Consider the following 21063-nt stretch of genomic DNA (forward strand, 5'->3'; position numbering starts at 1 on the left):
TGGAGAAGGTATAGAGAAGGGCGACCAAAATGATAAGGGGAATGGAACAGCTCCCCTATGAGGAAAGACTAAAGAGGTTAGGACTTTTCAGCTTGGAGAAGAGACGGCTGAGGGGGGGATATGATAGAGGTGTTTAAAATCATGAGAATAAAGCCAGTTACAGCACTTATTATGCTTAATGACACCTTGTTATGCTTAATGATACCCATATTTACTTCCAAGCCAATGGTGTCAGGGGTATGGGATGAGTATTGGGGGGGGGGGGGGGGGGAAGGGAGGGAGGGAGGGTAAATAATACTGATATGAGATTAGTTAATAGTTATTGCACACATTGTGTAACTTTTACTGTTGATATTGGAATTCTGTCCATCAGTTGTGTTATCTTTTGAAACTCAATAAAAATAATTACAAACAAAAATAAATCATGAGAGGTCTAGAACGGGTAGATGTGAATCAGTTATTTACTCTTTCGGATAATAGAAAGACTAGGGGGCACTCCTTGAAGTTAGCATGTGGCACATTTAAAACTAATAGGAGAAAGTTCTTTTTCACTCAACGCACAATTAAACTCTGGAATTTGTTACCAGGAGATGTGGTTAGTGCAGTTAGTATAGCTGTGTTTAAAAAAGGATTGGATAGGTTCTTGGAGGAGAAGTCCATTACCTGCTATTAATTAAGTTGACTTAGAAAATAGCCACTGCTATTTCTAGCAACAGTAACATGGAATAGACTTAGTTTTTGGGTACTTGCCAGATTCTTATGCCCTGTATTGGCCACTGTTGGAAAGAGGATGCTGGGCTTGATGGATCCTTGGTCTGACCCAGTATGGCATGTTCTTATGTAGGTGCTGTCTGGACAGGCGCATAAGGAACTTTATGTCTCAGGGTTCCATAGCCAAAATTAAGAATACTGCAGGCGAGGTCCTTACGACGTCCGCGGGTATATGACAATGTTTCACAGATGTCTATACCTCCTTGAATAGCACAAATGTGGACATAAAGGATTCTGTCACTGATTCGTATTTAGTTGCTCTGTCCCTTCCCACAATTTCAACTGAACAACAGCTTTTTCTTGATAGTCCTATTTGTACTCCTGAAGTTTTAAAAGAAAACAATTTTGGCTGTATCCTTTTTTAATTTTATTGTACTTGTTTGCTCTGTATTGTATACTATCATTGGTGTCAGCAAATAAAAATTTCAATTACAAAAAAAAACAAACTGTCAAGTTAGCTCTGAGTTTCTGGTTTGCTTTTTTATGCTCAGGAGAGGGAACCTTATCTTATGGCAATCTTTGATAGTTAATGAACATGTTGATGAGGATCTGGGTATATGAAAAGAAATTTGTTCAGAAAATAGTGATAAATCATGAGAGAATGACTGGATCTGTATAAGGATTATAACATGTGTAAAAAAAAAAAAAAAAGGTATTATTGTTTCTGGTTTTTACTCACTTTCTGTCAGATAAGTTTAAAACAGTTTTTGGTTACTGATTAATGGCCAGTAGTTATAAGATTTTTTTGAGGGAAAGTGGAACTACTGGTTTTAGTTGAATGTTTGTGTATGGATGGTATGTATGTGTGTTTTTATTATAGGTATGTGTTGTGGGGTTCCTTGTAATAATATTGTGATGATTATTTTCATTTCTGTATTATAGTGGTTGTGAAGTAATACAATATTCCCCAAATAACTCACGAACCCAACCAGTGCTTTGAACAAAAAAATTAATAAACATTTATTTAAAAGTTCTTAGCCGCACACTCCACTGATTGTGGTGGCATACCTCAAAACACACATAATCAAAAATTACAATACATTTAAAACATCACAAATGAGGGGAATAAACTCATACAGTGTGGTCAATAAACTTGTTGATAACTGTCTCGTCTTCTCCTTTCTCATGAAACTGTCCAATTTGTTTTTAGTCATGTTTTATTAATTTTTTCTTAAAGCACTCATTGGATTCATGAGCGATTTTGGGAATATTGTATTAATATTCACTACATGTGGGTGGTCATTTTTGGATTGTGAAGTAATATCATTAAAATGAATTTTTTTGATAAATATATTTTGTATGGGTTTTTGAACTTATCATAGAGTTGATGGGGTTGGAAGTTTGTATACATTTTCAATGTATTAAATGAGTTAATATAATGTATTGTATATATCTTTTCTCTTGGCTTTTATGATTGTATATTGATGTACTTTAAATCTTTTTTTTATTCTTTTATGTAATCTTTGGAGTCCGACAGAGGTTGTAAGCTGCTGGTAGCTGCTGCAGTACAATGGTTTGGATAAAAGTATAGAAATCATAATTTCTGCAAAAGTAAAATTGGGGAGTTGGAGATTATGGTTTTCAGATTTCTATCTGGAAACTGCTATGTTCCTATAAACACTAACAGAAGTAAGGAACCTCTGCTGGGCTTCAAAGACAGAATTTAATTTCTGAAAACCAAAAAGCCTAAACATTCTGCCCATATCTGGGGATCTGTAAACCAGTTTTAAAGTTGGTACTGTGGATTAGAGACAGTAGTATGCAGAGGTACAGGAAGGGTTGTGTTTCCTGTTCAGAGCTGAGGGTTTGTGCATGCAGGATTTGCAGAGAATGGCTCTCTCACAGTTTAAAGTGATCTTGACAAGTTTAGTCTCAGAAGAGACTTTTTGACCAGCCTTTTCAGCATGCGGACCTAAGGAATCTTGTCTGCTTCTCTGAGGAAGAGGAGATAAAATCAGGGCAGTCCCAAAAACTATCAAGTTTTATAAACTATAACAATCTAGTCATTTTCTGAAATTACATTTATAGACCTATTTTGCTGCAAATGAAAAACCAACTAAAACTGCAGCATGAACAATGTTATGAATAAACATATTGTACTGTATTACTGCTTAATGATTTAAAGCAAAGCACATTGGAAAAAAGGGATTTCTTGAATGGCTCCTTAGGAGGAAACTCAAGACTAGATTTTGCTTTATCTGGACAATAATTCTTGTAAATGTGAGCTACATACACAGCTCATGTGGAAATTCAGGATATTATGATGCATTGATTTTCAATAAAAAAAACCAGACTGCCAGGCATAAATAAAATGCAGACTGTACATGAGGTGGTTTTTTGTTTTGTTTTTTTAACTTTTACACTTCTGTTCAAAAGTTAACTTTTTTTTTTAAAATGCTACACTATATACAGTTGAGCTACATGAATTTAAAATATGGTGAATATGGTGTTGAGATCAGATTGCAATTCACTTGCAGGGCTCTTCTAAAAGCTCTTTAAAGAGAGAATAACCTTGTGAGTGGCCTCAACCTGCTTTCTACTGAGTCTATATTTCTCTGTTTTAGCATATTTATATAAAGCGATAGGGATTTATGTTACGGTTAAGTTCATTCTACTAGAATGCCTAATTATATTTAGGTTAGGTGAGAAAAAAAGAAGCAATATCCAAATTCAGTGCAAGGCAGTTTGACAGATATGAAGCTTAGTCTGTTTTCACAACAGGCAACAAGTTACTAAAGAAATGACTCCTTACATTCCCACCTATGAAGTTGGCCTGCTGAGCAGGGACTGCCATTTTACCAACGTGCCTACTCTAGTGGAACCAGAAATGGTATCCATGTGAAAGTTCATGTAAACATGAAAACGGAAAGCACGTGGGCATACACATATTTAAAAAATGTACATATCTCCCACTGCATAGGTTTTTAAATACTTGTTAGCATCACCATGGGTTCACTTGTACACGAATGGTGTATCACGCATAGTTTTGAAAGTTGGGCTCTTACCATTAAACTGAAAAAGATCATGGCACTTAGTGACAAAAGGACATGATCACACCTAGAACCCCTGGCACCACAGAGGGAAAGAAAGGTAAACAAGAAGAAAATGGTATGATGGAGAGAAGAAAGAAATGAGATGAGAACTGGGAACCAAAGAGAAGACAGAGGGAACAGCAGTGATGCTGATGGACAAGTGAAGCAGGGAATAAGTTATGGCTCACTGGGTCAAAGGTGACTTTGTACCCTATGTAAACTCAGTTTTGTGCAAAATTAGCAACCCTTTCTATGGGTTCCACTGAAATGCAGCCTGGCAGCACTTGACATTTCCTCATGGACATTATGGACCTACACAGGCAAAGCTAGTCTGGACTTTACTTCCTTGCATACAAGAAAAAGTAGTTCTGATTTTCATAAGATAAGCAAGGTTATATCTCCATATACTCAATTAAACAAAACCAGGACTACTGCAGCTTGTTCTAGTGATACTGCTATTTATCAAAGGATTACAATAGTACTTCTTGTTTCAGTCTTTAGAATAAAATATGCAAATATGAATGTGATTGTATATCCTAAGGCCAGTGTAATAGGGTCAAAAACTTAATTCATCTGGAATTTATATCAATTTAGTTCTTAAAATGCTACATCTGCTGTGGAGGTGATACACTTAAGTCCAAGAAGGGACGGAAGATGGCTGCTGCATCTGTGAGCTGACACTGGAGGAAATTTTCAGAGAAGATTTTCCTCTGTCCTTGGGGCTAGCAAGGGTACCTGAGTCGTGTGGGGTTGGGCTCTAGTTTAAATGAGAGAAAATTGTGCAGAAAAAGAAATGGTTGCACCACCTTTCATGTTTAAGTATACTGCATCTCTCTGGAGTGCATGACTTTCCTTACTTTGTTGTCATATTCTATAGCTTTAGTCGTTTGCAATTGGGACAGTCAGAACTCTGTGGCAGTGACGCAGAACATAGCACAAAAGGAAGGTTATTTATAGGCACTGCAGCACACGCACCACAGCATGGTTCTGCTTCTAGCATGGTAGCAGAGTATTTTGTTTAGCGCGTGTCTAACCTTCACGTATCTGCTTTCTGGGACCTATTCTACATTCTCTTTCTATTAATACTGAATGTGATAAACTGGCTATGAGCTGGATTATAATGGGAACAGAATCCAGTATTGATAGTATAATCTACAGTATTTACCTTGCAAATCTTTACATTCATCAAAAACACTTATTGACTATTGGTCATATATGTATAGTGCTTCAAGGTTATTCTCTCCCTTTTGTGTTAAACCTTTCAGCTCAATCACTCCAGAACCATAAATTCTATATTTTGTTGGGCTTAACATTGATTTCACTTATACAATATATGTGTGTTCATAAACACCTGGTCATACTGTATCTTAGATGCCAGGAATCCTTAACTAATAAGTAGATTTAAGGACAAAAAAATCACTGTACTGTAGCTATAGTCCAAAGTTTAACATTTTTAAAACTACAAGGATATTTATTTTTCAAATTATATGGCAAACAAATGTATAAATGTACTTCTCAGCATGACTGTTTAAAGTGGAATCTAGAAAATGAATAAAAATAATTTTAAAACAATACCTTATTGAGTTTGTCAGGCGTAGCAGCCACATGTAATTCAAATAGTAGCTCAGTAAGCCTACTAATAAACTCTTCTGACTCGCCTGCAGAAGAAAAAGACGTGTCATCATGATTCTGGCCCCAATTAGCAATATATTCAACAGAACAGTGAGCAACTGGTAGCCATCACCAAATGCCCTAGTGCCAAACCATTCTTGTATAATGTGTTGTGACATATCAATAATATCTTGGTAAAATTACTGTCAACTTTCTTGCCAGCTCCACTGAACTGCTGATTTAAAATAAGAACAATGTAAAAGATTCTCTCTTTTGGACATTGTGTGTCAGTGGGCTTTTGTAATAGGTTCAGGAATGAGGTATTTGCCTGGCAGTCTGTATCACGCAAAACAAAGAGAATACCAACACTCACCATGTCTTAATGTGAAACAATGAAAAGAAATATTTTCTGTATAATATATGCACAAAACAGGTGTTTATGAGAACACCTGAGACAAATAATAAAACAGAATAGATACAGTATATCAGCACAATAAGCAAGAGTAATTTCCCCGACTAATAGGGAATAAGTATATACAAAAGCCTAGCGGAAACTGTCACCTTCTTGGAAAAATGTCTCCAGGCCCTCCCAAATAGTGAGACAGCTAAGCAGGTTCTCGGCTGGAGAGAAGGGATTTCACAATGCTGAGAAATGTTTCACAGTGTTTGACAGCATGCCAAACTGCGAGATTTGGCTTGTTGTCTGTTCAGAATCAGTTCTCAGCAGCAAATCTGTTGTGGAGCGCTAGGAGAGCGATCCCACTTCCTGAGAGAGGTGTGTCCTTGGGCCGCGGCTCGACCCCAGAGGATTCCGAAGAGGGCCGCGGGAGGCGTGGCATGCCCAAGCATGGGTAGGACGGAAGCAAGACTGGAGTGATGACAAGGCGACAGGCCTTCCCCCGGACCTGCACGCTTCGGAAGACCCAACAACGCAATGTTGGTCTTGTGAACAGTCCTCCGACCGTTCCCAGCCCTTTCGGACCTGCCGCAGGGTACAGCATGAAGCGGCAGGCCGGACAGAGGCCAGGACAGCGAAGTCTGGAACATAGATTCAGACGAGACTCAGGAACAGGGTACTGGAAGTGCAGACGTAGACTCAGAAGCAGTGTACTGGGAGTGCAGACGTAGACTCAGAAGCAAGGTACTGGGAGTGCAGACGTAGACTCAGAGGCAAGGTACTGGGCGTGCTGACGTAGACTCAGAAGCAAGGTACTGAAGGTGCGGAGGTAGATTCAAAGGCGAGGGTACTGAAGATGCTGAGGTAGGTTCAGAAGTGAGGTACTGAGGGTGCAGATGTAGACTCAGGAACAAGGGCTGAAGGAAGACATGGGCACTGTCCCTCAGGGCGCCCTACTCAGACCACCCGCGGGACTGAGTCACGGACCACCCTGTCCCATGCGCGCCCTACTCAGCCCAGGAAGGCTGGTCGCGGACCACGCTGAGAACAGGAGAATGCAGGAGAGATCCAGGTGAAGCGAACTCCGATGCTGGGATACTGACATCCGAAGCCCCGTCGGCTGGCAGGAAGGGAAGCTCCAAAGCACAGGGACGAATCCCACCTGTTGGCCACTCCAGGGCCCAACAGGACCAGAAGGCTCAGGAGCCAGACAAGACGAAGGGCAGAACACATGGACTGGATCAGGAACTGGATCTGGCACCAACATCAAGGTAACAGGGAAGAAGCTGGTTGCTGCGCACCGGCAGCCAAGGCAGGATTGCTGCACACTGGCAGCCAAGGCAGGAAACAGGATCAGGAACAAGGACTCCTCAGGGACTTAGAAACGAGGTACATGGCTTGCATCGCAGATGGCCCTAATCAGCCCGCCCCGAGGGCTGGTCACGGCCACGGCGTGGCTTGCCGCGAGGTACCAGGACATTGGAGGACACTGGATCAAGGTGATAGCTTTCAAGAGATTCAGAAGCGAAGTACTTAGCTTTCAGGCGAGTTTCAGGATCAAGGTACAGGCTTGTAATATCTGGACTGGATCATGGATACCGGATTAGGAATCAGACCTCAAGGCAGGAACAGGAACAAGCAAACATCAGGACTGGAACAACTGGAAACATGGAACACTTAGACCTTGCAGAAGGCTGGAACTCAAGGCAGCTCCTGGAACGAGGGTCTCAGGAGTGACCAACTCCTTGCGAAGGCAAAGACAGACTGAACGTTGAATCCCTTTGAAGAGCTGAGGTGGACAACGCCCAGGGAGGAGCCAGCAGGGGCCACACCTGGCTGGCCCTTGAAGAACAAACGAGAGAGGCGCGCTCGCGCCCTAGGAAGCTGGAGAGATGAGTGCTGGAAGCTGGTGGCGTCCTCAGCCACGTGGAGAGCCAGGGAAGCAGTGGAGCAGCCCTGGGCTGGAGCTAGGTGAAGGCAGATCAGTAGAGCAGCTCCCAGCTGCAAGGACTGAAGCAGGAGAAGGGCTGACTGCAGGAACGGCTCCATGCCGTGAAGACAGCCCAGGAGGAGAGGTAAAACTGCAGGCAGAGTAGAGAGCTGTAGCAGGCTGCAGGCACTGGCAGGGACAGCTTCCCAGCCAGGCAAGGACCCGGGCTGTAGCAGGCACCAGCAGAGACGGCCTGCTGACTGAAGGGCCCGGGATCACAGCAGCATGTCGGGGAAGGCAGGACCAGAGGATCCGACCGCATGGCAGCAGCTGCGGGGACAGCCCCAGCTGATTCAGGGAGAAAGAAGCAGCAGCGTCAGCAGCCCTGACTGGCTGTGAGAAGGTAAGAGCCTGCCCACGCTCCTCGCGGGCAGGATCACAACAAAATCTGTCTGGCATAGGGTGTGCTGGGGGTTTTATGTTGTTTGGCTTGCACATGCTCAGAAGGGATTTCTTTGTCTAACTTCCCTGAAATATTGCTAAGTTACTGACAAGAAAAACTATTGTGTAAGTTCTCTAAAGATGAAGGGCTTCTTGTCTTTGTAATCGCCATATTGTGACCACTAGCTTTGTACTTTCTCTAAATCTAACACATTCTGTAACCAGAAATCAGCATATGTATAATCACTAATGTCATGTTTCAGGTAACAAGTAATCGCTACTGTTAAAAGAATGTGTGTGTCCCAAATGCTAGGAAGTTTAGATGGTAACCCTGTGCAATTATCGCTAGCACCCATTGATCTGTGGTGATGTGATGCCATTTTTCTGTAAAGTGGCTTAATCGACCTCCTACTGGTATGTTTGGTAGAGGGATTAGGCATCTGCTCTCTAAGTGAAAGTCAAAACCCCGAAGCAGGGCCTGGTTGCGGAGCTGTTGTGGGCTTTTGCTTTCGAGGTTGGCGAGGCTGAGGCTTTTGATACGGCCTCGTTGACCTGGACTTGGTGTGTGGGGGATAATACTTCCGTGGATGGAAGAATGACTTTTTAGGTTCCTTCTTAAATGGTTGTTTAGAAGGGAAGTCAGAAGGAATCGATGAGAGCTGTTTAAGAGTCTCATTATGATCCTTTAATTCAGCAACTATTTGTTGAATTTGCTCACCAAACAAATTATCCCCTAAACAGGGCAGGTCGGAGAGCCTGTCCTGAACCTCCGGGCGAAGGTCAGAAGACTTAAGCCAAGCCAAGCCCAGCGTCTTGCCGAGATGGCTGTAGCAGACAGTCTAGTGGAAGCATCGACGATGTCATAAGATGTTCTTATCTCATGCTTTCCAGCTTCAAAACCTTTAAGCACGAGGGTTTGAAGGTGTTGTTGGAATTGTTCTGGTAAGGTATCTGAAAATTCTTGTATCTGCTTAAAAGTATTGGGTCATATATAGCTGATAAGAAGCTATTCTGGAAATGAGCCTGGTCCCTTGGTAAACTTTTCTGCCTAAACGATCTAGGAACTTGTTCTCCTTAGTAGGAGGTATGGATGAGTATGGCTTCATTCTTTTAGCTTTCTTTTGAGCTGACTCTACCACAACAGAGTGGTGGTCTAGCTGAGGTTTTTGAAAGCCAGGTGCTGACTGTACCAGGTAAGTAGAGTCGGCTTTTTTGTTTACTGGAGCAACAGATCCAGGAGTTTCCCAATTCTTTTTTAGAAGGTCCAGAAAAACCTGATGAATTGGAATGGAAGTGATGACTTTTGGGGCATCTAGAAATTGGAGTAACTCCATCATTTGGTGCCTGTCATCTTGCTCTGACTGAAGATGAAAAGGGACCAGGTCCGACATTTCCTTCACAAAATTGGTGAAAGAGAGGTCCTCGGGAGGAGAACGCTTTCTGCTTTCAGCAGGGGAGGGTGGTGAAGGTAAATCATCGGTATCTGTGGAAGTATCATCACCCCAGGTGTCATAAGGGTCAGGTTGCTGACCTGTAGGACCCCGAGGGGGTTGGATACCTGAAGGTCCCGGTTGAGACTCCGAGAAACCCGAAGGAATCACCGGGGGCATTGAAAATACCCTTGGAGGCATCGGTGCCGGCATCGAAGGCATCGATAGAGCCGATGTGCGTATCGCCCCGGAGGAATGTATCGGTGGCAAGGGACGACACGGCATCGATGGAACCACTCCCGAAGGAGGAATTCGATACAGTGTTTCTGCACCCGATGAAGTTGGCATCGGGGAGCGCACCGGTGCTGTCGGTGACCCGGGTATCACCGATGGAAGGGCGGTCATGAGTGCTTCCATCCGGGCGAGCAGCGGTGGCAGCGCTGCTGGAATCAGGTCGATGACTGGTTCCACTCTCTGTGGCAGAGTTGGTGCCGAAGGAGTCTGGAACCGTTGCATCACTTTGTCGATGGCCTCCTGGACCAACTGGTCCAGTTCTTCTCGGAGACCTGGGGTAACAATACCCGGCTCCGCGGAAGAGGGAGGCTGAGGCTGAGCCAAAGGGACCACCGTCACCGGTGGAATCGCGGCTCCCAAACCCCGATGGGGTGAGGGTTGCCTCAATGTCTCAGAAACAGAAGTGGACGGTGCCGCTTCTGATCGAGACTTCTTCGGTGGAGGCTCGGACGGTACCGAGGTCGATGACTTCGATTCCTCGACGGTCCGAGACTTGCGATGTCGATGACGATGCTTTTCCCTCCGATCCCCACGATCCTCGGGAGAAGGGATGGGAGTCGATGGCCGTGGAGACGTCGATGGCAGACGGTCACCGGGAGGTTGCCGACGATGGAAGGACTTAGACGGTGCCGGTTCCGAGGACGTCGATGCGATGGATGGTGTCGGAGTGTGAGCATGGAATAGGAGTCCCATCTTCTCCATTCTGGCTTTGCGACCTTTTGGTGTCATAAGAGCACATTGGTGCAAGTCAGGACATCATGCTCACTCCCTAAGCATAATACACAGACTCTGTGAGGGTCTGTGATAAACATGGTGCGCGTACAGTCTGGGCACCGACGGAACACCGACGCCATTGACCAAAAATTTAGCTGCGGGACGGTCGACGGCCCACAGGCCACGAGGGCCGAACTCGACGGTAACCGGCGAAAAACAGCAAAAAAAAACTTACCGAATGCCGCAGGCTAAATTAGATAGAGGGGGGACCCCTGTGGGGCGAATTTTACTTCAAAGAAGTTCGAAAGAAATTTCTGTCAGGAATGTGGAAGAGCTCCTTAACCGCGTGGCAACTGCTGCGCGGAAAAAAGAAGACTGAAGGGGGACCCCTGCTGGCTGCAGGGTTGGTGCCGTGCTGGGCATGCCCAGTAGGGGCCAGTCAAAGTTCCAGAAACTTTGACAGAAGTTTTCCGTGGTTGGGCTCCATTCTCGATGTCACCCATTTGTGAGGACAACCATCCTGCTTGTCCTGTGAGAAATTCTTTTACACATTTTGAGGCTTATTCATAACAAGTTTTGAGAACTGAAACGTCATTTTAACATCGCTTCTTACACATCCATCTTTCTTTAATTACCTGGATCTGTTTCCTCTTGCTGGGTTTCAGTCTTTAAGTCTTTGTGAAGAAAGATATCTTTGATAGCTATAAGGTCATTTTTAAAAGTTTCCAACTCTTCTCCACTAAGTGCAGTTAAAAATGACTGAACCTGAGAAAGAAGAGAATGTGTTATAATTTCAAATATTTTGGAAAATCCCCCCCTGCCAAATATCAAAATAATACCATAATTGTATGAAGCACAAGCAAAAGCTACCTGCCCCATAAACTGTATTAATTTAATCCTATAATTATACCAGGTGTTGCAGCAGCAACTAGAAATCTGATAGAAACATGCAATATACCATTTCAGTCAGCTTTCAAAATAGAATTAAACAATATATAAATTAATAGTTGGTGGGGCCACCATTAGCTTACAAAATGGTTTTAAAATGAGCGGGGTATGAACACAACAAAATTTTGAAATAAAAAGGTATCTTTTTCCAAATCTAATAAGATCGATTCCAAATTCTGACATAAAGTGCAGAATAATGTCCCTGACCCCTTTCCTTAAATATTAAACTCTCCACCTCATCCGTAATAATGGTACCTATGATTTTTTTGCAGTATTCAAGTTTGGAGAATTCCCTGGTCAAAGGTGGTTACCCAAAAAAATCAATGCCATTTTCTTCAAGCTGCTGTTGTGTGGCACTGACTCACATGTATGGCACTTATGGACAGAAGTAGCTTCGCCTACTACCAAAGGGGCAGATTTTAAAATGTACGCCCGATTTTATAACATGCGCGCGCAGCCGTCCGCATGTTATAAAATCAGGGGTCGGTGCGTGCAAGGGAGTGCACACTCGTGCACCTTGCGCGCGCCGAGCCCTCGGGGAGACTAGCTGGCTTGCCTCGTTCCCTCCCCCCACCTTCCCCTCCCTGTCCCGCCCCCCCAGCCTGAACCCCTCCCCCCTTACCTTTGTTGTGGAAGTTATGCCTGCCAGAGGCAAGCGTTACTTGCTCGCGCTGGCCAAGTGCCTGCGTGCGATCCCCCAGCCCAGCAGAGGCCTCTGGCCATACCCTCGCCCCGCCCTCCGCTCATTTTTTCAAGCCCCGGGACTTACACGGGTCCTGGGGCTTTATGCGCGCCGCTGGACCTTTTGAAAATAGGCCCGGCACGCGTAGGGCTTTGAAAATCTGCCCCAAAATGTTTTCCGGATCTCTCAAAAGGGATATTTTCAGCTATAATCATATTCCAAAATTAGGCACTCTCTCAAGATTCCCCACATTCTTTGATTCTTCACTGTGAACATGATAAAAAGACCAATGCAAGAATGGTTTCTGAATTTGGCGATAATATTCCTTGTCGCTAATTTCATTCAAAGTTTTGGACCAAACTCGATCATTTTGAACATTTGGGGGCCACATTTTAGTACCTATGCGTGGACGTAGATTTGTGCGCACATGTTATAAAATCCGGGGTCGGTGTGCACAAAGGAGGAGCACACTTGTGCGCTCCGAGCCCTAGGGGAGCCCCGATGGCTTTCCCTGTTCCCTCCACGGCCGCTCCAAAATCTTAATGAAATATAATGAAATCGGAGCGGCCTGGGAGGGAACTTTCTTTTCACCCCCCACCTTCCCCTCCCTAACCTGCCCCCCAGTCCTATCTAAACCCCCTCCCAACCTTTATTTTGGAAGTTGAGCCTGCCTCTGGGCAGGCGTAGGTTGCGTGCGCCGGCCAAATGCCGGCAGCGATCTCCAGGCACGGCCACTGTGCCGGAGGCCTCGGTCCCGCCCCCGCCCCTTTCACAAAGCCCCGGGACATACGCGCGTCGCCTAGCCTATGCAAAATAGGCTCGGGGCGCGTAGGGCTTTTAAAATCTGCCCATTGGTTTTTAAATTGACCAAATGAAAAATTCATCAGAATGCGCTACATGAAGGAAATCCTCTTCATACCAATTTTGTAACCAATTTGCCAGCCAGAACCTGTCTTGGATATGGTTGGTTTCCAATGGTTTTGAAATAACATGAAAATGCCTGGATACCGGCCTTGACCTGATAACGAAAAACTGTTCCTCTATCAACTTTTTTCCTACTCTCATCTAAAATTGTTCATGCCACTTGGTAACAGCTTTTTTTTTTCTGTTTGTTGCTGGAATTTTCAATAACATTTTGGCTTTCATGAGACAATTTTAGCAGTCGATAATCACCAAACTCTGTAAAACTCTCATCGGCAGTCTTGCCCCATTGTCCTCTGAATCCAGCTTTCGCTTTGACCTAATTTTTCGGCAATCGACTTTTTTGTAATAAAGGTTGCTCCAGCATCATGCGCCTCATGAAATGCAATACACTTAATACGGTCAATCTGATGCTCTTTTTTGCTATTGTATGATTTGTACATAAATAATACATTTAAGTAATGTGTAGGGTACTGTTAAATTCCAAACTGAATGACCTACAAAATGGTACAAAAATTATATTAGCTGGATATCCAGTGGGACACTGGGGCGGGTTGGGGGAGAGGCAAATGTTATGCAACACCCGGTACAATAAATGTAAGAAATTGCACTTGGGGGGTATGAGATGAGGAGACTACTTAACACTGGGGTTACAAGACACACAGACTACATTGGGGGGATACTTTCTAAACTACCAGATTTTCTTGAATTCCAGAATAGCAGTGATAAGGACTTCCTAGAAGTTATGGGGTAACCTGCACGCAGTGGCAAGGACAACCCTAAAAGATACATAGTGGGAGTGGGTGTTGGCCCCATCCTGGAATTTGTATGCACATCTACTGTAAGTGGAGAGATTGCTGCCCGGCAGAGTGGCTGGGTCTTTACTTGCTGTCATTTACTAAAAATCAAAGTTTGGTTGTTTAGCCAGGCCTTCCTTTAGACCCCACAGCAGAGACTCATCCTCTAGTACCTGCTCACGAATCCCACAAAACTCTGGGCTATATCTATCCAACTGTATCCCACTTCTGGACTATGTCCATCCAACTGGTGTTTAACTTACTTCTTAATGAAATATATGCAATTTATGCCCAATGCACCCTCTTCCTTACTCCTACCTAATGTACCTCAATTATCTATTTACTTACAATCTTCCTCAAATCTGTATGTATCCACTAGTTATGTACTCAATCTGATTTTCTCTAAAAAGTGGTCCAATTACTAAGTACTGAAAGGCACTTTAATGAGCTGCCTCTGTGGGCAAAAGAGCATTGCAAGATAGGCCTCTACCCTGTGAAATTTGAGGGCTTGTAAACTGTTAGGCATGGAAGAGAACCAAATATCCAAGCTGGACTGAACAGCAATTTTGTAGCATGAGAGGAAAAATGACTATTAAAGCCTGAATATTTCCAGATATTCCTCATTTACCGAAGTCAGGGAAGGCTGGTGGTTAAATACACTGTGGGGTAGATTTTCAAAGGGGTAAGCGCGTACAATACGCGCGTACCCCCTGAAAACCTACCCCAAACCCCCCCTGCGCGCGCCGAGCCTATTTTGCATAGGCTTGGCGGCGCGCGCAAGCCCCGGGACGCATGTAAGTCCCGGGGCTTGCATGGAGGGGCATGCCGTGAGTGACGCGGCGTTTCGGGGGCGGCGCCGTGGGCGTGGTTTCGGCCCGGGGGCGTTCCGGGGGCGTGGCCGCGGCTTCCGGACCAGCCCCCGGACCGGAACTCGGTCCGGGGCCTGGTGGTAGGGGGGAGGTTTAGATAGGCCCGGGGGGGTGGGTTAGGTAGGGGAAGGGAGGGGAAGGTGGGGGGAGGGCGAAGGAAAGTTCCCTCCGAGGCCGCTCCGATTTTGGAGCGGCCTCGGAGGGAACGGAGGCAGGCTGCGCGGCTTGGCGCATGCAGGCTGCCGATTTTGGGCAGCCTTGTGCGCACCGACCCCGGATTTTAATGGATACGCTCGTATCTATTGAAATCCCGCGTACTCTTGTTCGCGCCTGGTGCGCGAAAAAAAGTACGCGTGTGCGCAGATTTATAAAATCTGCCTCCCTGGGCCCAGTTCAGAAACTGAGCCCAGCCAGTTCTAGCAGCCCTCAAGCTAGTAATCAGGATAGTGCAGATTACACATTTTTTGAATAAATAAGCTCTGATATTCACTCAGCTTTGCCAGTGGGGGCCCTTATGGTGATTGGGCCCTAACCAATTGCCCTACTTTGTTCCCCTCCCCCCTCCCAGCTTCCTTTCACCATCTGCAGGAGATCAGAGAAGATGATCAGCTACATTCAAAATACTGCCAGCAGTATGGGGGGGAAAAATCAACTAAGGGCCTGATTCTCAAAGCCATTTACACTTACAAAGGTGAATTCTAAAATCTGATTTATGTGATAGAAGTGGCATTTGCGTGCACCCACTTAAAAACTGGTGCATTCGTGTGCGCAGCCAGGCTACTTTATAACATGTGCGCGAGTTATAAAATAGCCGTGTTCCTGGGCGCGGGCCAACAAGCGCCAACATAAAATGCATTTTTAATTCACTTAAAGGGCTATTATAAAACAGCCCAGGGCTCAGTTAGAGGACAAGCATGTGTGTACTTTCACATGAAGTGCAGAAAGGTGTTCCAGGGTCAAAAATGGAATAAGAGTTGGAAGAGGAATCGGATAAAGAGCCACTGCAGGTAAACACTGATATGGTCCTCCTCTTACGTTTATTCTTCTACTTGTCCCCTTTTTTACTATTCTCGCCCTTCTCTGTCAGCAAATTTTTGTGTGTGTCAGCTGCAGCTTGGCCCTTACCTGCGCAATCAGACTCACCTGGATGGACTCCCGGGTCTTGTACTTGGTCGTTGATGGGAGTCTTGTTCAAGACTTGGGGGATATGGATCGTTTCTTGGTTGCGTGTAACTGGAACTGCTGCGAGGCTGGATGGCTGCTCAGTGTCGGCCGGAGAATCCTTCGTGCCAGGTGTTTGTTCAGCCGGCAGCTGAGACTGTTGTCCCTGGAAATAAAATTGTCCTGGCCACGTTGGCCATTGTTGTGGCACTGCCATGTATGGCATGTTAGTAAAATATGGGTTCGGGACCCAAGCACCTGTTTGGCGAAGCACGTTCTGTCCAGTGTAATCCGTGTTCGTATTGCAATGTTGCATTGGGGGCCAGTAAGGGCCCTGCGGGGATGGACTGAATGCTGGTCCTGGCCATGCAGCATTCCATGCGGGAGGTAATGGCTGCAGGTTAGTTGCCGTGGGACTGGGTACATTGCAATGGAGCTCTCTTCTAGGGCCTGGGCCATTGCCTAGGAACCTGATGTTCACGGTCTGAGGCACATTGGCGGCTGTTTCCCCAAACTGGTTCAGCTGCTGGGAAACGGTGGGTATATCGGGCATATCTTGGGGTCGTTGTGGCACAGGCATCGGAGGTGGTGGAGGCGGGACAGGGGGCGGAGTCGTAGCCGGGATCTGGTCCTCTATTTGTCCCACGATGTGATCATGAGGTGCCGCCGGCTGCGTTGTTTCTGTTGCTTTCGTATGCAATGCTGATTCTTTTGGTTTCGTACTTCTTATTCTTTTGGGTGCCCCTGCCACGGTTCTTTGGCACACCCATGTTCCTATCTTGCTGGGGGGTGCGGCTGCGATTGCGCTGCCAATCTCATTGGGGGGTGCAGTCGTGAACGCGCAGGCTGAGTCCATGGTGGGTGCAGCTGCGATTGCGCTACCTGCATCTGCTGCTGACATTGCCTCTGACATCATGTTTAATAAACCCCCCCTTTTTTTATGGGTAAAGAATACCCCGAAGGCGAAGCTGGGAGGAGGGGAAGAGCAAAAAGAAAAAATGTTTTTTTTGTAGTTTTAAGCCCCTCTTAGGCTTGTTAAGAAGCCGGGAGTTGAATTAGTACGCAGCCAAAAAGCCTGGGAGCTGAATCAGTGAGCAGCCAAAATGCTGCTGAGCGCTCCCTCTCCCCTATAAAACAGCCCTCCGAGGCTTGTTTGTTACTTGCAGTTCACTGTGAAGGCGGCCTGGTGTCGCCGCAAGTCCAGGGGGGGGGGTCTCCACGTGTCCGCAGGTCACCGCGTGTCTGGGGAGGGTCCCCACGTGTCCAGGCCTGGATGATCGCGGTGTATCCGTGCAAATCGCGCCGACCGGGGAGAGGAAAAGGGCCGGCAAGTGCATGCCGGCCCTTTAAATTGCACTGGCGACATCGCCGGGCACCCGTCCCCGGCCAATGACATCACTGCGCAATCGTGCTCACAGAGGTTTAGGGGTCGAGCGCGCATCGTGCGTCAACTCTTCCCCTCCGGCGCCCCCTCCAATAAAAAGTCGGGGGCGGGTTTCCCAACCCGGCCCACTCGACATCACCAATGGGCCATTGCGAATGTCTGCGCACGGTCCTGGAACTATTCTTGCTGCAGAAACTACCCAGGAGCTGCAGTAGGAAATAAAGCTCATGTGAACTATTCCCCTGCACTCCCACCATATTCCCTGTCACAAACTACAGCTCAAAAATAAAGGATAACAAATAAAAACAAAACATAAATAAGATGATATCTTTATAGTGGACTAAAACATTCATCGACTGTGGGCAGAATTTATGAATCCTGGCAAGACCTGTTTTTCTGCATTAGCAAATGGCTCGATTACAAAGAGAAAAAGCACGATTCTGATTATGAAATTGTGATATGGTTGCTCTGATCCAATCTTTTAATCTGTTTTCAGTTGATTGAGATAGAGATGTGTACATATGTGTTGCAAAGAGGGAGGAAGGCAGGAAGGGTGAAGTCTGACAGTCCAGCGTAGCATAGTTCGCTAATAGGTTAGGCCAGGGGTGGGCAACTCTGTTCCTGGAGTGCCACAAACAGGTCTGATTTTCAGGACATTCACAATAAATATACATGAGATATATTTGCATATAATTGAGGTAGTATATACAAATATATCTCATGCATAGTCACTGTGGATGGCTTGAAAACCAGGCTTTTGTGGCACTCCACGATTGGATTTACTTACCCCTGCGTTAGGCATACCCTTCATGAAAGCTGCTTGAGTACTGCCACCTGCTGGATGATTTAAGGATAACACTTATTGTGATCCAGTAGAATGCATATTGGTCCTCCAGACTAGAAAAGTAGTTATAACTTATTACCTGCCATTTGAGAAAAAACCTACCCAAGCGGTTTACAGTATATTAAATGAACAATGGGTTAACAAAATGGGGAATAGGTAAATTAAATAGCAGACAGTAATATCAAAGGTACAGTAGGCAATCAATAACAAAATTATTTTTGCATCAAAGGCAAAGCAAGGAGATAAGAAAATGCAACAGTCCATACACACTGGTACCATTTTGGTATCTTTTAGGGGAAACTGGCTGATCAGGAATATCTGAGTTAGGTTGGTCAGAGCTTTAGATATTAAAAGTCCTAGTGGAAGAACAAGGTTTTTGCCTGTTTCCAGAAATGATGGTAATCTTTGTTCGGGCATAGCTTGTCAGGAAGAGAGTTCCAGAGGATTGGGAAGGCCCCTATATAGATCTGTTGTTGAGTGTTGCATCGAATGATTTCCTTCAGTAAGGGTGTAAGTAGGAGGGTTCCCTCAGAGGATCTTAAGGTCCTATATATGTTGGACTACTTAGCTGGAAAAGTAGCGACTGGCTATGTTCAGTGGCTGCCATTTAGCCAGATAAGTCAATGGGCATAACAGGGCGGCCCTACTTACCTGGATAACTTAGCTAGATAAGTGCCAATATTTGGACTTACCTGGTTAAGTTAATTAGATAAGTTAAACTTGTCACAGGGTAGGTCTAACTTAGCCGGTTGGCTAAGTAGCGCTATTTGACTGGATATTTAGCAGCATAGCCATGCTACTGAATATTCCAGATAAGTTAGTCGGATAAGATTTATCTGGCTAATTTACTTAGCCATTTTCTTTTAAATATCTACCTCAGTGTATACAAGTAGCTTGTCTCTTAAGTACATAGGACCTTTTTCTCTTAGGTCCTTAAAGATCAGCATACCTGGGAACTCTCCAAATTTGACCTGGAGACCACAGAACTCCAAAGAAATTGCCATTCTCCAGGCAAACATTGGAAAATTCTGGATGCTGCTGATGAAGTGACCTGTATGGGCCCTGGAAGAAGTCACCTGGGCCCACACAGGCGGGCAGGAGGAGAGTCGGCAAATGGCAGAAAGAAGGACCAGGGTAAGCATCGGCCATGTGCTGGAAGAAGCAGGGAGAGGGTTGACCCCTGCAACCAGAAGAAAGAGGAGTCTTGTCAACATGCAGGCCAGAAGGAGACAGCTGGTGAGTTCAGGGCAAGGAGAGAGAGAACATGAATGAGCATGTGTGTGTGAGTGAGAGAAATGTGAGTAAGCATGGGAGTGAAAGTGTGAGAGGCTAAATGGGCATGTGTGTGTGTGGAAGAGGGAAAGAAGAAAAAGTGAGAGACCATGTGTGTAAGTGTGTATATAAGTGTGTATGCATATAAGTGAACATGTGAGAGTCAGAGTGTATGTAAGACAGGAGAAAGATTGTGTGCATATACTCCTCCCCTCATGACAATCTTATTAAAACTGGAAATCAAAAGTTGACAGGTATGAAGATCAGAGTCAAAAATTTAAAATTTGGCTCTGTAGAGTCCTGGAAGCCAGTGTAACTTTTGCAGGATGGGTGTGATGTGGTCTTGCTATTAAGCTTCCCTCTAACATTTGTGCTGTGGCATTTTAGATTAGTGGTGTAGACTCTTAGTTGTTAGACCTTGGTATAGCTAGTTGAAATATTCTAGCTGTGATGTTACACATATACTACTGTGGTTAGACACACCTTCTCAATAAATGCCAGAGTTTATGCCAGAGTTTAGACAGACACAGAGAAAAGAGGAAGAGCCAACATGGATTTTGCAAAGGGAAATGTTATTTTAGGAATCTATTAAGATTGTTTTGAAGGAGTTAAACTTGTTGAGTCAATTGATAAATATCTTCTGTAAATCCAGAAACTCTATGAGTCCATAAGCGACTCATCATGATTTAAAGTCATGGGATAGGAAACAACGCTCTATTGCGGACTGGTAGCTGGCTAAAGGATAGGAAACAGATAGTAAGACTGAATGGTCATTTTTTTCTTAATAGAGAAAGATAAATAGTGGAGTGCCTCAGGGATCTGTATAGGACCAGTGGTTTTTAATATATTTATAAATGATCAGGAAAAGGGAGCAAAGAGTAAGGTGAACAATTTTGCAGATTACATAACATTATTTAAAGTTGTCAGATCACAAGCTGATTGTCAGAAATTGCAAAAGGACCTTGCAAAACTAGGGAACTGGATGTCTAAATGGCAAATGAAATTTAATGTGGACAAGTTTAAAATGATGCACAGAGGGAGGAATAATCTAAACTATAGTTACATGATGCTGAGTTTCATATCAGGTGTCACCACTCAGGAAAAGGATCTTGGAATCATTGTGGACAATACTTAGAAATCCTCAGCGTGGTGGCGGTCAAAAAGCAAATTAAACGTTAGGTATTATTAGGAAAAGAATGAGCAATAAAACTGAGGATATCATAATGCCTCTGTATCAATCCTTTGTACAACTACACCTTAGGTACTTTCTGACGTTCTGGTCGACCCATCTGAAATGGTACTGAGACGTGCAAACAAATGGGATGGATTGGCTCCCTTATGAGGAAAGGTTACACAAGGTAAGGCTCTTCAGCATGGAGAAGACATGACTAAGAAGAGATATATAGAGGTCTATAAAATCAAGAATGGTGTGGAGCAAGTAAACAAGGAACAGTTATTTACCCTTTCATTACTACTAGGACTAGGGGGACAGGCCATGAAGCTAATAGGTAGTACATTTAAAACAAATAGAAGAAATAATTTTTTCACTCAGCACACAATTAAAC

The 21063-nt window shown here is 44.8% G+C and overlaps 1 protein-coding gene across 1 annotated transcript in view; it reads right to left on the minus strand.

The window, feature by feature from the left end:
- The window catches only part of FAM114A1 (family with sequence similarity 114 member A1), a 124283-nt gene that overhangs the window by 29268 nt on the left and 73952 nt on the right, over nucleotides 1-21063 (minus strand). The window contains exons 8-9 of the mRNA XM_029589400.1: nucleotides 11256-11385; nucleotides 5379-5461 (exon numbers count right to left, since the gene is read on the minus strand). Of these exons, the coding sequence (XP_029445260.1) occupies nucleotides 5379-5461; nucleotides 11256-11385 (213 nt within the window). The remainder of the gene's footprint in view (nucleotides 1-5378; nucleotides 5462-11255; nucleotides 11386-21063) is intronic.

Source organism: Rhinatrema bivittatum, chromosome 1 (assembly GCF_901001135.1).
Source record: "Rhinatrema bivittatum chromosome 1, aRhiBiv1.1, whole genome shotgun sequence".
Classification (NCBI taxonomy): Eukaryota; Metazoa; Chordata; class Amphibia; order Gymnophiona; family Rhinatrematidae; genus Rhinatrema; species Rhinatrema bivittatum.